Raw genomic sequence first — 18,221 nt, forward strand, 5'->3', positions numbered from 1 at the left:
CACGGGTTGCGTGGCGGCCGTAATAGGCCCGGACAGGAGCACTCGACCATCAATAGTCTCCACTAGCATGGGCGGATCCACCGGACACTGGGGAACAGCCCATTTGGCCACGAAGGCCGAGTCCATAAAGTTAGTGGTAGCCCCAGAGTCAATTAAGGCATGGACCGGAATCCCCTCTGGCTTGCCAGGAAGGATCAGACGTGCCTCCAAAATCAAATGCCGTGGAGGTTCACAGGCACCGTCGGAATGGCGTCGCTCGGCGTGGTCGTGGTGGGTCGCCCGATCTATCACACCGTCTAGATCGGGCTCGGGCCGTTTCCCGACAGCAAAGCAGGGGACTTTCTCGGGGCCGGCTTGGTCACTGATGCCCGCTGACGCTTCTTTGGGCAAGAAGCAGCCAAATGTCCAGGGTCCCCACAGTAAAAACACAACCCCCCCCGATCGTCGTCTGTCCATTTCCATCACCGATAGACGGGACCTGGCGGCACCCAGCTCCATTGGCTCCTCCCTCTGGACTGGGGGCACACGCTCAACAGGAGCGGCAGGGGTCTGTGGGGTGGCACGGCGACTCTTTCGCTGCTGCAGCCGGGCATCGATCCGCAGACAAAGATGGATCAGCCCATTCAGGTCTGAGGGAATGTCCACGCGGGCCAGCTCATCCAACATCTCCTCCGACAAGCCATCCTGGAAGGCATCCACGAGCGCAGCCTCATTCCAGGCGGAATCCTGGCTAAGCAGCCGGAAATCGCTGATATAGGCCTGTAGGGGGCGCTGACCCTGCCTCAAAGCTTTCAGGCGTCGGGTGGCAGTCTGCGCCCTAATCGGGTCCTCGTACATGAGGCGCATATGGTCACAAAACCCCCCAAAGTTATCCAACAAAGGGCTAGGCTGTGCCAGCAGAGGCGTGCCCCAACGAGCTGCATCCCCCGACAGAAGGCTCAACACGAATCCCACCTTATCTCGGTCAGTGGGGAAATCAGCTGCTCTCACGCTGATAAAAAGCTGGCATTGTCCCAGGAAGGCAGGAAACAGTTCTGGATTGCCAGCAAATTTATCCGGCATTGCTATCTGACATTTCCTCCTGGGTGGGGGTGCAGCATGTACCTGAGCTTGCAGTTGAGCCACCTGAGCTGCCAGCAAAGTGAGTTGCTGGGTGAGCTGAGCATTCTCGGCAAGAAGCTGCTCCATCGTAGTAGTAAGGGGTGGGAGGCTGAAAGCAAACTGTTCTGAACCAGCCAACTACCGGCCTTGTAATAAGGCAAACCCCTGTTCAAGTAGTAGAGACTGGAGGGCGTCTGAGGCTGCAAAGCGTCTGCCAAGTTTAATTCACAAGCAAAACAACAGAACAAGAAACACAAGAACTTGAATCCTCAAGCGGAAGGGTTGCTTTCAGCAACCAGCCCCTCCCCAAACACTCCTTTTATTTAGAGTTCAGGGCGTGGTCTCCCTGTGCCTCCTCCCGAGGAGACCCGCAGCCTTTTTCTGCTTAGTCCTGCTCGACTGCCTCCTGCGTCGGGCGTCCTTGAACAGGGCCAGCTGTGGGTCATCATCCTCCGCACTATCGGGCTCACGCAGCTGAGAAGAGGGCCCCGGCTGGGAGCTCTTCCAAGCCTCCAAGCCATCATCAGCCAGTTCGTCTCCCTCCTCCCCCTCATCTGAGTCATCCGATACATCCGAGCCGGCAGCCGGGCCCACAGGCTGGCCCTGAGTCACAACACCATTTTTTGAAATAGTCATCCAAATTCTGAAGATTTTGAGTAAGGATGACCTCGGCATTGGTTCTTTGGGCTGTGAGATTGATATCATCAGCATAAATTAATTTATGAGAAATAGTCTCTGGCAGGTCATGGGTGTCCAAGTTAAAAAGAGAAGGGGATAGCAGTGATCCTTGTAGTAGACTATTATTCATCTTATGATATCTGCTTCAATTGAATTCTGTGAAAACATGAAATAACCTACTACTCAACATGATATAATCAAGGCAATGGTGTTACAATAAGCACAATTAATTTGAGGAGAAGTCTTTCTCTTCAGACATTGTAGGCCAAGAAAAACAGACATTTTTCATTTTCCTTTTGAATCCATTCTCAAGGTAGGAAGTTAGTGCAAGGATTTAATTGCTACAATCAGGTTTGGGGTGAAATCCAATTTGCTCTGTCTGGATTACAGATTCTACTGCTAGTGCTATTCTGTTTAACACAAATCGTTCTAAACGTTTGTAGGTGACACAGAGAAGACCAGTTGGCTGTAACTTTGCGGAAGATTGGATCATTTCCTGGTTTCAAAATTATAATAATTTGGGTGTTTTTAAATATAGAAGGCAGCCATCCTATGTACGTATAGTATGGAACTAAAACAGGAGAGAAGGCAACTTTTAGTTGTTGGTCCACAGTACTTCAGTAGTTCTGGTTACATGCCATCAAATCCTGCAGCTTTACCATTTTGTAAAGAATTCATTCCACTCTGCACTTCTTCTAGTGTAAATGAGCATGAGTATAAAGCATATGGTAGAAGATCATCCTTCAACAGGTCATGCTTCTATTATTTATAGAAGAAAATGGAGAAAAAATATTACTACTCACTTTGGTATGACTCTGTGCCCCTTAGCAGAGCAGCCAATACATTTCTCTCTCCCAATGATTTTAGTTTTCATTCATTTAGTTTTTCTATTCTCTACATTTTTCTATCTATGTATTTTTTTTAACAGTAATCATCTTGGTGTTCTTTTAAACATCAACAACAAAAGAATCTAATAAAAGACAAAGATGCTGTTGAGTTGAGCTCAATTTTTGCTGACCACATCCAAGTAGTTTTCTCAGTGGTTTTCATGCCAATATTTCTTCAATATTTTTTTCAATTTTGCAGTCTGGACCATGGACCTGGAATTCCCAGACCATTCCCCCACTCAAGTCCAACCAGGGCAGACACTTCTTACCTTCCAAAATTAACTGAGATAGGATAAGCATTGCAACATACAGTACAACCAATTGCTAGGTGTGCATCAGAAATAATAAGTGCAAACATGTAGAGTGAAAAATGATTGGAATGTTTTATTAAGTTGAATCAAGAATTTGAGTTTCTAATATAAGATTAAATTCTGCCAAATCTAATTTAAAAATGTAGAAGATAATGTTTCACTGAATGTATTCCAAGAAATAATTTTCAGCTTAAAACGTTATGTATCTGTCTACTGATTATTGCAAGAACAAATTGTTATCAGCTACATATTATAAGTAGGGAAGAAGAAAAAAATATGCTATCTACAATAGATAGATAGGAAAACTTGATTAGATAGAATCAGGGAAAGTAGAAAAACTTATTCAGGTCATGGAGCAGTTTATGAGGATCCTGGAGGAAACAGATTATCTGGACCCCTTACCCCTTTCAGTCAAGATTCAGGCATGAATATGGGGTGGAAACAGCATTGGTCATACATTTTTGGATGACCTCTGGTGGGAACAGGATAGAGGTGGTGCATCCATTCTTGCTCTTCTTGACTTCTCAGGAGCTCCCAGTGGCCATCTACTATGTTAATGGCTAAAATGTCTCAAGGGTTGGGAGTGTGGGGCATTATGTTGTATTGGTTTTATTCCTTCCTCTATGGCCAGTTCCAGTTAGTGTTAATCAGGGAGAAGAGGTCCCAGCCCTCAGCCCCTCGTTGTGGAGTGCTAGTTTGGTACTTTCTCCCACTGAGTGAGGTTATCTGATAGCACGAAGTGAGGTGATGATATACAGTGTTACATCCATCCCAAACCAATTAAGTCATGCTGTGGGTGTCCTACCTCAATATCTAGAGGCTGTGAGTATTTGATAGGGAACAACAGGCTTCAGCAAAACTTAGTGGCTTTAGACTCTATGGATCCTTGATTCTGGGGACTTTCCATCTCTTGCTCTGGATGGAGTTGCATTGCCCCAAACAATCTATGTGCAATAAAGGAGATTCATAGCTCCTGTTGGAAGCTATTGCCAGGAGGCCCTTTGATCAATTAAATATTGTATACTGATTGTGCCCACCCCTAGACTGGGAGGTTCTGCTGTCACTCACACCTTGGCCACTTGTACTGTATGTATTATTGCAATTCGCTGGTACAAAATGTAGCTATGTGGGCAATTATGAGCACCCCTCAATCAGCACACACTACACTTGTTTTATGGGCTACATTGATTGACAATTTGTTTCTGGATGCATTTCAAGATCCTGGACATAACTTATAAAGCCCTTCATAGGATGGGACATTTCTCTCCAATTACATCTAGTTAGATCCAGCAGGAGGGGCATGCTCCAATTCCCATTAAGTATTGTCTTGTGGTGCCCAATAGGAGAGTCTTTTTTGTTGTTGTGACTTTTGCTCTGTGGAGCATCATCTCCCTGAAATTAAGAGTGCCCTTGACTGCTGACATTTCACAAAGCTCTGAAAACATGGTTTTGCCAGTGGGCATAAGTACCTGAGAGTGTGGATCCTTATGGATCTCACCTCAAGAAGCATATCATACAAGAGAAACCACAGACAAGAACAAATGGTTGACATATTGCAAACTGTTGGAAAACCCTCAAGAGGAATTTAAAATTAAATCAAGAGAGTAAATATAAGGATATATTTGTGAATGTTTTCTCCATTTACAGTTATCAAAGATTCAAAATGGATAAAGAGATTTATGGAGCAAAATAAGACAGAATTAAAGTAAAAATATGCACTGATGGTGAACATGAAATTGCCGAAATGTTTTAAACTTTTCCTGATATTTGAAATGGAGGAAGAATGGGTTAAAGAATGTATGATACACTGGTTATAATGTACCAATGAGAAAACTACACAGTCAAAAAGGTTGAAATTTACGTTGTGAACTTTAAAAGAATTGTTTATAAAACAATTTGTTGGTATGTGACACGAGAGAAACTGTACACAATGTATAAAGGCAGTTTCAATATATGTTAGAAATGTGAATGACATGTAGGAAGTTTATCATGCTTGCATGCTGAGTCTACGGCTCACTTGGTTCATATTGCAATTGAAGGCTCTCCTTGCAACTTTTCAGTATATACCATGATCCTATGGAACAGCTCCAGTGAAAAAATGAATGCCTACCAAGAACAAAAAGGACTGGAAAATGGGAGATAGTTCGAAGAGTGAGCACAGAACAAGATGAAATATAACCATTTCCTGTAGAGCTTTCTGAAGCTACTCTGCCCTGCAGTGAAAAAAACCTGCTTTCTGTATCATTGCTAAAGTACCATTTTCTTTCGTCTCCGTTCCCTGAGGAGCATATGGATGCAGGTCACTGTCTCAGCCCAGATGGAACCAAAGGAAAATTAAACATCTAGTCTGCCTGGATAGTAGATACTCCCTCCTCAGACCATCTCCACTCAACTAAAATCCTTTGGAACCTGACATCAAATTGTGCCCCACTCTCAAGTGCTTAACTATCACATACACTACTGCTGACAAATTCCCTGTTCTCTGGTATCCTTTACATAAATATGGGACTTGGCACAAGATTTTTTCTTTCATTTTATTTTGAAGTACAATTGGGAGTTAAAAAGAGAGTTAAACCACAAGGGCTTTTCAGTCAGAAATCAACAAATTAATAGAATACAGAAAAGTAACTTTTTTATTGATGCATTGCAATTGTTCTACATTTTTACCATATTATGTAGAAAATACTTAAAATACAAGCTACTTTGTAAAACCAAAGACAAACATTGAATCCAAAGATAAACCGTGTTTTCACAATGGACCCTTTCCCCATATAGTTAGTATTAAATTTTTAAATATCTGTATTTCCTCTTGTTAAAATGATTTTTACATTATCCCCTAGGTACATTGGCAATACAAACATAGATCAATAATTGTCAGAAACTACCTTTATCTAGCGGCTTGTAAAAAGGAAGAGCACAACCAGAAAAAAGTTAAATTCTACACAGTAAACTAGCATATCAAATACATTTAATAAAGTAGGAATTCCATTGCAATATCAAGGAATCAAGCAGAAATACTAACATTACATATAATGCACTGCTACATGTAGTGAATTAGATAATAGTTCAAGCTGAATCTGAAATCACACATTATATAAAGTTTAGCAACAAACAACTATGTCAACATGCGGCACCATTCATAAGTTAAAAATTAAAACAAGAAAGCAGGGCTGTGCCAATCCCAGTCACCTAGAAGCAATTGAATTTCATGTTTAAAAATATATTGAAATCAGAGGTATGGTACTGCACTGTTTAACTATGTGCAAGCAGTAAAGCTCAGAAGCTGCCTTTGCAGTGGAGTATCAAGAACAATGAGGTGAAAGTTCAGCTGTCAAGAATGTTAAATAATAGGTTTAATCACAAAAGTGACTAAGTAAAGCATAATTTGTCTTGCTATTACTAAAAATAAATTTACTTACAAATGAGCTCAGGTTGCAGAGAAAAGCACAGCTTACTCACAGAAATCCTACAGATTTCAGAACTTGCAGGAAAATGCAGCCATAATATTATGGGGGTATTCCAATTCCCCCAGCAAAGGAGACTAAATTTTTGAAACATTGATTTTTGTGCATAAAATAGGTGCATTTACTTGTAGGCTGCACAACTGTGAGGCTACTACTATCTGGTCTTTCATTGTGAGGCAACCTGGAAATGCACTGGGAGAAAAAGATGCCCCTGCAGCCTAGTTCTCACAAATCATATGAGGGATTAGTTTCAAAAATCCTCCCCACATTTTCAGCCAGGAAGAATCCTGAACCCAATACAGGTGCCAAAGCTGATGAAAACTTTCCTGCTATTGACTCCTGTAGCTGGAGAAAAAGTGAAGGGGAAGGGTAGAGTTCCCAAACCAAAGCAACTGGAGTTATGTCCCCTTTCCTGGGATGGTGTCCATCTGGACAAACATTCCAGGTGCACACTGAGAGATTTTAAAAGAGCTTAGAGGCAGTAGTATGCTATGTGTGTAACTTGCTATCTCACCTGCTTTGTGAGAAGAAGGCCTTTTAGAGAAAACCCTTAATATATGTTTGCTTCCAGTTATGAAGTGTCTGGTCGCTGGAGCAAATTACTGAGGAAGTCAGAATCAAAAACTTGGGAGACAGTCTTTTTTAATGATTCGTAATCGCTTAATTCTGATTATGTAGAATTACACTTTAAACTTTTTTTTTGGTCTTAAAAAGCCAGTTCTTTTGTTCACTCAGAACTGACTTGAGGTAAAAATATGATTAACCCATTCAAGGATAGGTTGTTTTTAAGACCTGTACTTTACATTTTCCAAGCAGATTTACTGAAAATCCTTGCTGCATTGAAAATATTATAGTAATATTTTAATTTTAATATTAATATTTTAGTATTGATATTTTAATATTAATGTTTAACTGGTAAAACAATCCACTTTCAGATTTTCTATAAGGCGGATTGAGATACAGGTCATGGCACTAAGCAGAAAACTATTCTGAGAATATTACAGCAACAGAAATTGTTGTTGACACCAGTGATGTAAAGAACTGAAATTCCTTGCTTATCTTCACATCAATACAGAAGAAAAAAAATACAACAGAACAAGAGTACAGTAAACAAATGTTCAGCTAGACACACTGTTAACCACTCTCCTCTATTGCCAGAGACAACAGATTCCTCACTAGAAAGGAAACTGTAAGGCTTGTGGTCCACAGACTATTTAGAGCTATTGGAATAAGTGGCTTTAAGACCTCCAGAATCTTGGCCTCACTGAAATCACGACTCCCCCCCCTCCCCAATTCCTGACTAATGGATCAGAGTTATTGCCGGTTACCATTTCAAAAATTGTTCACATTTGGACTATTAAAACGTGTGAACATGCATGCTCCAGAAATTGGTTTAATATACTTAGTATTTTTTTTTTGTAAAGTACAAAATCTAGCCATTTAATGTAGATTGGATGGGAAATAAACTGGGTTCCAAGGCTGTTAATGCCTTTTATTGCTGTAGCAATACCACTCTCCAAGACAGTTAATTCTCCATTTGGCCAAGAACAGTCTTTGCATAATGGCAGTGGTGAAAGAAACAATTGTGAAAGAATTTGGGAAACCAAATGAGATTTAGAAGCTCACCACTAGCAGGCCAGGTCATGTGTTATTTCCTTACAGCAAGTGCTACAGTTTTCAAAGCTTTCCAAAAGCGCCAAATTACTAGCGGTGTTAAATAAAACTTAGATTATGTGCTTTCCAGTAAGCTCTCTTTGGTATAAAAGTTCTAATTGTAACACCAAACTAGAAATATTTTATAAGCAATTTCTGCTACACACATGGGTAACAATGTTACAGTATACCCTAAGGGAAAGAAATTGCACATGCTTAAACACCTCTGAAATACCAAATATGCTTTCCAATGCATTCCTAGCATAATACTCTTAAAGACGCATCAACAGCTAGACTAGTTAAATTTTGAGGGGAAGAAAGGGTCACTCAAAATAAAATACTTAGGTCATAATCCATCTAAACTGAAGCATTTCAGACACCACACTAAGCTGTAATTTGAACTTGATTACAAACTTGTTTGATCTGGCAAACCAAATTATTCTGCCTCCAGGTATACACACCATGATCAAACCATGCCATACAATGTTTTCCCCAAGCTGGTCGCCAATTCCCATTATTCCCCAATTAGCATGACAGGCTGTTTGGCATATCTCGAAGGAATAGTCTGTTTAGAGGGTAACAGGTTAGTAAACCAACGCTTTCTAGAGAAGACTATCCTACACCATGGCTTGGCTGCCATATGACTGGAAACTCAAAGCATAGTCTGTATTTTATATCGTGGTTAACAAATGCATGGCTTGGCTTGATGTCTGAACTCACTTGGCAGTTTCAGGGGGATCAAATGGTGAACATTCTTAGCTTTCCAGCTGAAGTAAGCAAGACTAAAGGAATACTCAGCTTTGGCTGAATGATGCCCATTGTTCCATTTATGTTGGCACTGAAACTTAAAGCAAATGGTTTCATCACCTATATCTATCCTTAGTGGGACATATTTGATGAATTGCTTCAATTTGACGGAGAGTGGAGGGCTTGCTGGTCCATCATAAGGCAAGCTCACTTGTAAACTCTAGTCACACTACATAATCATTTAAGGCACTACAATATTGGGGGGGGAGGTTTACACACCAGTCACACATACCTGTGCAAAACAAATCAGAAGATATCCTTGTCTCTCATGCAGCTTTTTCCCCTTTTCTCTCTTTCTCTCTCAGTGCTACAGTGATGAGCTCTAGGCAATTGCATTATTTCACATACATTCCAACATGTATTAACAACTCATTTTGGTTTAAATACAAAGGAATATATCAATTTCATCCCCAGAAACATTTAAGAGTTAGACAAACACTTAAGTACAGAGTTCAAGTATAATCACTACACATTTTGATTACAAAGACAGAACATTTGGGATTAGCAGGAAATTTTGCTTGTTGTATTTAATTCTAATCAATATGTACATATTTCATTTTCTGTAAAATATTAAAACATCACCATTACAAAACTTCTAAAATAGTTTTAAATTCAGTAATAAACATTTAAAATCTGCAATTTTGTGTCATGTTTTTGCAATTCCTACATGCATGTATTGTATACAAGTCTTAATAAGAGCGCTTTAATGTTTCCTGTCAACAAATTCCTAGGAGGAGGTGCTAGCAGAAGTATAAAAAGTTTACATTTCAGTAAGTTGATGTTAAGGTGAATTTTGGATTCTTCAACTAAATGAACCAGGCAAAGAAATACAAGATGGGTAAGAGAAAAGAATCCAGCTCTTAATGTTATTTTTAATGTATTTTTTTAGAATTCTAATGGCCTAAACCTCAGATAAATCTCTCCAGAAACTGCACATCTATTCAGTTTAGTGAACCTTACAGGAAGTATTTCCCAGTGGTTTCTGCCCTGAAACAGTAATGCAATCCTAAATATGTTCAGCTAAATGCAAGAGCTTCTGAGAATAATGCAGTCATTATAACATTACAGATTGTGATCTCACAACAGAAAGCAAATTCATCTTTCTGCATTTTTTTGCTGAAAAAAATCCCTCTCATTTTCATTCTGAAAATTCACACATTAAAAATAATCTATGGTTTAAAAGAAAGCTGTATACAAAAATGCTACACTATCCTTCAACAGATATAATTAAAATCAGGGAGTTGAAAAGCAATATACATATGTCTATGTACACAGATAAAGAGAAGCTAAAGAGAGGAAATAACTGCTTTTCTAGAATTCAGCTCTTGCCTTTCAAGAATATGAATTACAAAATTAAAATTAAAATACTAACTCAAGTTTATAAAACAGCCCTAGCAACCTAGAGTTAAATGTGCATTTTAGTGGCAATATGAGTTTGTGCAAGCTGCTAAAATAATTTAAACAAGTACTATTTAATTCTAATACATTTTTTAAAGAACAGGTTTTTTTTAAAAAAAGTCACTGATTTGCTTCTGATTAACATAATAGCTTTAAATAAATGGGGTTCAGGCCTTAGTTTCTTTTTAAAGCACGAATAAAAATTAAATGTAAAATATTAAATGAGAATTTGATTCAAAAGATTCTACCCAGTCATCACCTATGTTTCCCCTGAACAGCAGGGCTCCACCAACAGTACCACCTGATTCTGGAGAGCATAAGCAGAATTGTCAACAAGGGGTGGATTCCCCATTATTTTCCTTGGATTCCACAGAGGTTCCTGTTGTGGAACTGTTAGAATACTGCAAAACCTACTGCAGATCCCTTCACCTCTATGATTGTTCCTGACTTCAAGACAGTTTTTGCCCCCAAATTACAAGTAAGAATACTGATTAATCTTGGTAGGACTTAGTGGGTATCCAGTGTAAATTGCAGATCCTCTGGATGCACCAATGTAGGACTGGGCAGCAAATTGATGTTGATACTGAGCAGGTGCTACGTTGGCAGAGGTTAACAAGCTGGGTCCCACACTGACTGGGACCTGGTGCACAAGAGTGCTTGGGTGGGTTGTATATGTGGTATGCCTGGAGGAGCCCTGAGGGGAAAAGAGATGAGCAATTGAATTGGTGGAGCCCAAGGTGGCAGCAGTAGTAGGCGCATAGGTGTACATGTGAGGCTGGCTTGCTGTGGCTGCTGCCAAGTGAGGGTGGACTGGGCTGCTATGCTGGAATGTATACGGAGCCTGAGCAATTGTTGTTGGCAGGGGAGCAACATAGGCCTGCTGCCTGCGGGGAGCTGGATTTCCACTTCTCTCTTGGGAGGCCAGTACAGTTGCTTGCTGGTTCTATAAAGTAAGGAACAAGCTTAGAAAGAAAGCATCCGGAACACTATTATACAAAAAAAAAATCTAATAGGAGACAGAGAGGAAAGCAAAACTTTTTCCACCCAAAGAGAATCTACCTTCTGGAGCTTACAATATAGTAGATACTGCAACTCCCTAAACAACCTTCCAGACATCTAGCCAGCTCCCTTATTCTTCTTAGTTTTAATTCTTTGGAAAAAAATAACATGTACATCTGCATAGTAGAGGAAATATTCTGTACCTTACGTTTCCTTTCCTTGTATCAGAGAACATTCTATAAAATATTCTTGGTGAGGAGGAATATGTTGCTTCTTTGATTTTTTGGAAGGGAGGGAGAACATTAATGTAGTTGGGAGAGGGTACCACACTTTTTAGTTTAGTTATGTGACAATAGCACTTTGGGTTGTGCATTGCAAAGATAAACATAAGCTTTAGCATTTGGGCTCGCATCCCATTCTTTACCTTCCACTCAATTCTGGAATGAAATTTGGTTGATTTACATTTATTTGTTTGCTTGCCACCCACCTCGTTTCAAAGCAAATTTGGGTGCCACACAGACTCTCATAACAATTCTGCACTGTTTCTTCAAATTTTTAGCAATGCACATAGTCATCAGGGTGGGGTGGGAAGGGTGGAGGACAATTGATTAAATTTGTGTGGCTACCTCCTAACACAAACCTTTTGATGAACCAACTTGCACCCGATATTGGGTCACAAATATTGTGTACATTGTGACACACAATGTATTAACTTTTTATCATTAAGGTTTGCAGGAGATGCCAGTGGCCATACTCATGAGCCCAAAATGGTCCTGATTACTCTAATCTTGTTCCAAAAAAGAGGCACGAGGATGGCTCAATAGGTTTTCCTGCATAAAGCAAAAGGCTAAATTACATGGTCCTTATGGTGCTGTCCAAATCCATAATTTATGAAGCAGAAACAGAAATCAACTACTGAATGCAAATTTAGTACTACTGCTCTTTGAAATTTCTATCATTCACAAATTCTTTTTAGTATTTTCTTTTTAACTGTTCCTTCACTATACAGCACTACTAACTGCTACTATGTGAACACTGCAGCAGGATATAGGAGGCCACATGATTTGACATACCTGGCTAAGGTTAAGCGGTTGTACACCATTTGTCACTACCCGATGTTGCCGATATCCAGTTGGTGTGATACAACATCCTGATGTCTGCCCACTTACAGATGCCATTGGCTTGATCTTGCTCAGGCTAAAGACTCCTACAATAAAAAACACCAAATTCAGTCCATAGAAGAATCCTCCTCTTCAATACAGTAAAGGAAACAGGATCCAATCCAAAAGTAAATAACTCTTTAAATCTTTTAAAGAAAAGCTGCATGCATGAAGTCCAAATCTCTTTGAGGATAAGCTATATCATGGTATTGCCAAAGGGGAAAGGCAAAATCCTGGGGAAGGTACATGCCCTCTTGAAGCAATGAGTATACAAAGGGGTGGAGCTTTGGGAAGAAAAGAGGCACGCTTTAGGAACAGCATTAAAACAAGGTCAGATGTTTTAGATTTCTACTAGATGTACTAGACTTTGGACGTACAGTTGCAAGAAAAAGTATGTGAACCCTTTGGGATTACGTGGAGTTTTGCATGAATTGGCCATAAAATGCGCTCTAAACGTCATGTAAGTCACAACAATAGAAAAACACAGTCTGCTTAAAATAATACTACACAAACATTAGCTGTTGTCATGTTTTAATTGAACGTAAGATGGAAACATTCACAGTGCAGGGTGGAAAAAGTATGTGAACCTTTGGACTTAATAACTGGTTGACCCTACTTTGGCAGCAATGACCTCAACCAAACGTTTCCTGTAGTTGCAGATCAGACCTGCACAACGAACTGGAGTAATTTTGGACCACTCCTCTGCACAAAACTGTTTCAGTGTAGCAATATTCTTGGGATGTCTGGTGTGAATCGCTCTCTTAAGGTCATGCCACAGCATTTCAATCGGGTTGAGGTCAGGACTCTGACTGGGCCACTCCAGAAGGCGTATTCTGTTCTGTTGAAGCCATTGTTTTGTTGAATTACTTGTATGCTTTGGGTCATTGTCCTGTTGCATCACCCATCCTCTGCGGAGCTTCAGTTGGCGGACAGATGGTCGTATGTTTTCCTGCAAAATGTCCTGATAAACTCTGGAATTCATTTTCCCATCAATGACAACAATCCATCCAGGCCCTGAGGCAGCAAAGCAGCCCCAAACCATGATGCTCCCTCCGCCATGTTTTACAGTGGAGATGAGGTTTTGATGTTGGTGTGCTGTGCCTTTTTTTCTCCACACATAGTGTTGTGTGTTTTTCCCAAACAACTCAATTTTGGTTTCATCTGTCCACAGTATATTTTGCCAGTAGTGCTGTGGAACATCCAGGTGCTCTTTTGCAAACTTCAAACGTGCTGCAATATTTTTTTTGGACAGCAATGGCTTCCTCCGTGGTGTCCTCCCATGTACTCCATTCTTGTTTAATGTTTTCCTTATTGTAGATGTGTAAACAAAAATGTTAGCATGTGCCAGAGATTTCTGTAGGTCTTTAGCTGACACTCTAGGATTCTTCTTTACCTCATTAAGCATTATGCGCTGTGCTCTTGCAGTCATTTTTACAGGATGACCATGCCTAGGGAGAGTAGCAACAGTGCTAAACTTTCTCCATTTGTAGACAGTCTGTCTTACTGTGGACACATGAACATCAAGGCTTTTGGAGATACTTTTGTAACCCTTTCCAGCTTCATGCAAGTCAACAATTTTTGATTGTAGGTCTTCTGAGAGCTCTTTTCTGCAAGGCATTGTTCACATCAGACAGTGCTTCTTGAGACCAGTAAACCCAAAACAGGTGTGTGTTTTTAAAGGGCAGGACGGCTGTCAGTAACACATCCAATATCATTACACTGGTTGGAGTCAAGGTTGGCTCACTCCTGGCTCCAATTAGCTCTTGGAGAAGTCATTAGGCTAGGGGTTCACATACTTTTTCCACCCTGCACTGTGAATGTTTACATGTTATGTTCAATTAAAACATGACAACAGCTAATGTTTGTGTAGTATTATTTTAAGCAGACTGTGTTTTTCTATTGTTGTGACTTACATGACGTTTAGAGCGCATTTTATGGCCAATTCATGCAAAACTCCACGTAATCCCAAAGGGTTCACATACTTTTTCTTGCAACTGTATTCTATGAACTTTTTGAAGAAACCAATCATACCACATTTTTGAACATAACATTTTAAAATTGACTTGCCCTTTTATTAGTGGATGAGATCATATTAACCCCACAGATGTGTCACCTAACTAAGATCCAGTCTATTGTCTTATTTTCTTCACATTATTGCATGCCCAAATAATTAAAACCTGCATATTCAAAAAACACAGGTAGTGGTAGTGGTAGTGGTAGTAGTAGTAGTAGTAGTAATAATAATAATAATAATAATAATAATAATAATAATAATAATAATAATAATAATAATAATAATAATAATAATAATAATAATAATAATAATATAAAAATAGTTGGAAGGGACCTCGGAGGTCATCTAGTCCAACCCCGATCAGGCAGGAAACCCTATACCATTTTAGACAAATGGCTGTCCAGTCTCTTCTTAAAAACTTCCGATGTTGGAGCATTCACCGCTTCTCAACTTCTGGCCAGAATTAAACCCAAAATTTCAGCTGCTAAGCGAGATAGCTGTTAGGTGAGTTTTGCCCCATTTTACCACATTTCTTGCCACAGTTGTTAAGTGTATCACTGTAGTTGTTCAATTAATAACAGTTAGTAAGAGAATCTGGCTTCCCCATTGACTTTGCCGGCCAAAAGATCGCAAAAAGTGATGACATGATCCCAGGACACTGGGACCATTATAAACATCTGAAGTTTGATCACATGACCATGGAGATGCTGCAACAGTTTTAAGTGTGAAAAAATGGTCATGAAGTCAGTTTTTCAATGCCATAGTAACTTCAGTCACTAAGCAACTGTTGTAAGTCAAGGACTCCCTGTAATATATAAAATCCTATCAGCATAAAACAACTAGATCTCAATTTATGATCACAATTGAGCCCCAAATTTCTGTTGCTAAGTGAAACATTTGTTAAATGAATTTTGCCCCATTTTATGACCTTTCTTGCCATAGTTATTAAGTGAATTGCTGCAGTTGTTAAGTTAGTAACACAGTTGTTAAATGAATCTGGCTTCCCCACTGATTTTGCTTGTAAGGTTGCAAAAGGTAATCACATGACCCAAAACACTGCAACCGTCATAAATATGAGTCAGTTGCCAAGTGTCCAAATTTTGATCATGTGACTATGGAGATGTTGCAACAGTCATAAGTGTGAACAAGAGTTTTAAATCACTTTTTTCAAGTGCTGTTGAAACTTTGAATGATCACTAAATTAATTGTTGTTAAGTCGAGGTCTACCTGTATTAAAATGGCAAAACACAGCCCCAAAATATTTGCCTCATCCCAAAGTTTTCTACACTGGTATAAAAAAGAAAAAAGAAACCTAATTTTTCCATGAAAAACTATCAAAACTATCTACTAACTTATCTGCTTGGTATCTGAATTTAGAAGGTACTTAAAAAGGAAGAGCTCTAAGGTTTGAAAATCTGCTCTTAAAATAATCTGTTTTTAAGAAACTGCTTTAAAGCATTCACAGATTTTGGGGTATATTTCTAACATCTTTCCTCTTGGAGTGATATTTAAGCACACTAAGAAGAGACTTTTACTCTCCTTATATCCTTTTTATTGGTTTATTGCTTTCACTTTTAAACAACTACTATCTTGTGACTCTTGTTACATAATTTTTTAAAAAACTGACTTGGGAAAATGATTATATTGAATTGAAAGAAACTGTAGAACAGGCTGAACTGGAAAGCGGAGTTAAACATGTCATCAGTTTGGATTCATTGCCTTGCCAAAACAGATTCAAGTCCAGCCCCGTGAATTTTGTTGACCCTTATCTAGTGCCAATCTAGCTTTGACCATTAGTTGACTAGATTGTTGTTTATAGGTAACAATAATAAACTCTTCTGTAGTTTGAAATTGACAAATGCCCCTGGTTATTTGTGCCTGACAGAAATTTGAGTACATCTTTACTTTTACTTTTTATATTCTTTTATATTACGTAGAACTAAAGTACAGATTAGTCCAGAACACTTAAAGTATTAATAAAGATACAGGAATGCACATATACACATACTTCTTACATATGAAGAGAAACATTTAGTTTGCAACTCATCAGGTCTGTTCATTGATACATCTGTTATTTCTTAATGGAGATTATATTTATATTAAGTTGCTGTACTCTGAACATATCCATTATAAAGAATCTTTTTTTCAAAGTATTTATACTCAAACAACCTTTTCCTTATGGATAAGAGTCATCATAATTGAAACGCCCATGTACTCCTCCTGACAATTACTCTTTGGTATATTGATTATGAAAGCTGTGCAAACACTAACAGAAAACACACAATCTTTTTTAGAACAAGCCCATAAAAATGGGAGGGAAAAATCAATTCCACATTATAGATCAATGTAGTTTATAGGCAATGAACCTTACCTGAGGCCTGGGTGGCTACAGTACAGTCACTAAGCTGTGTTTTCAGAGGCACAATAATGGTACGGGAGGTGGAGCTTTCAGCCGCCCCTCTACTTGGCTCCAGCGCACCACCAGAGCTCCTGAGTGTGGAAAGTGCATCTGATGCATAAGGGCTATTCAGGGAAGAATCTGAATCAGGGGAATCATTAACAGTAACGTAGCTGATGACATTGGATCTCTGCTTCATGCCCAAGCTACGAGAAAATAATAACTTCTTATTAGTTATCTTATTTATCTTTATATTACAATACTTAAAATGCATATCCAAACTATTCAGCAACCCAAATAAGATTAAAAAGAAACAATCAGTTGCACAATGCAGTCAACTGTTTCCAAAAAAATGCTTCAAAGAACACAAGAATGTGAACTTTGCATCCAACTACAACTCCTGAATTATTCTTAATACAAAATTATACTAAATACATTTGCACGCTATCACCTTTCCAAATGCTTTGAGTAGTATATATGAAATATATCTTATTTCATTCCACAACTATCCTATAAGTTACTGACCTCACAAGGCCTGCAACTTTTTAAATGATGGAGAAGAGTTTGGAGCTAGTCCAAAACTAATACTTCTAGCACAGATCATAAACTAAAGATATGAAAGGTTATAGTTGGACAACTATGAAGAATCCCCTTTGCTTAAAAAAAAGATGAACTCATCCAACAGCTCTGTATCATTGTATAAGATGAGATTTACATTACATTAACATGTACATACATATGAATAAAGGATATTGTATCCCACCAATCTACTGTTCAGTCTAGATCAGAATTATAGTGCTGATACCTTCAACTCTATTCATCAATCTAGGCTGTAATTATCAATGTGGTATCTTCAACCCTACTGATCAATCTAGACCAGAATTATCAATGCAAACACCTTTAATCCTATCTAAAGACGTCAGAGACAGAGCCTTGAACCTTACAGCTGAAAAAACATATACTCAACCATTGAACTATGGGCTGTTTTTCTTTTTAGCTTCATGACTCTTTCTCACTGTAATGGATTAATGAATTGAAAGAAGCTTAAAACACTACCTTCCAGGTTTGTATTTGTTGTCTTCCTCTTCATCAGTGTCACTTCGGATGGTGATTACACTAACAGGAGGACTGGGGGTATCTGGAATAACAATGGGCTGATGCTGCTCTTGCACTGGAAGGAGAGCGTTGGAGGAAGAAGATGTTGCACGCAGAGGACTGCTTCCAATTAGAGAGTAGACTTGAGATGGAATGGCCTCCAAAGTAGATGCAGGCCTATGGGAAAGGTAAGTGTATAGTTATGATAAAATTCCACCACCAAAGGCATAAAACAGAGCTTATCTATTTTGAATGG

General features: G+C 39.1%; 1 protein-coding gene across 4 annotated transcripts in view; it reads right to left on the reverse strand.

Annotated features, from left to right (window-relative positions):
* Window positions 1-5,587: 5,587 nt before the first annotated feature.
* HIPK1 (homeodomain interacting protein kinase 1) overlaps window positions 5,588-18,221 on the reverse strand; it is a 41,537-nt gene continuing 28,903 nt past the window's right edge. For all 4 annotated transcript variants that reach the window (XM_081325702.1, XM_081325704.1, XM_081325701.1 and 1 more), the window contains exons 13-16: window positions 17,927-18,142; window positions 16,844-17,076; window positions 12,372-12,505; window positions 5,588-11,242 (exon numbers count right to left, since the gene is read on the reverse strand). In XM_081325702.1, coding sequence (XP_081181828.1) covers window positions 10,772-11,242; window positions 12,372-12,505; window positions 16,844-17,076; window positions 17,927-18,142 — 1,054 coding nt within the window. In that variant the 3' untranslated portion in view covers window positions 5,588-10,771. The remainder of the gene's footprint in view (window positions 11,243-12,371; window positions 12,506-16,843; window positions 17,077-17,926; window positions 18,143-18,221) is intronic.

The sequence above is a fragment of the Vipera berus genome, assembly GCF_964194415.1.
Source record: "Vipera berus genome assembly, chromosome: 3".
Classification (NCBI taxonomy): Eukaryota; Metazoa; Chordata; class Lepidosauria; order Squamata; family Viperidae; genus Vipera; species Vipera berus.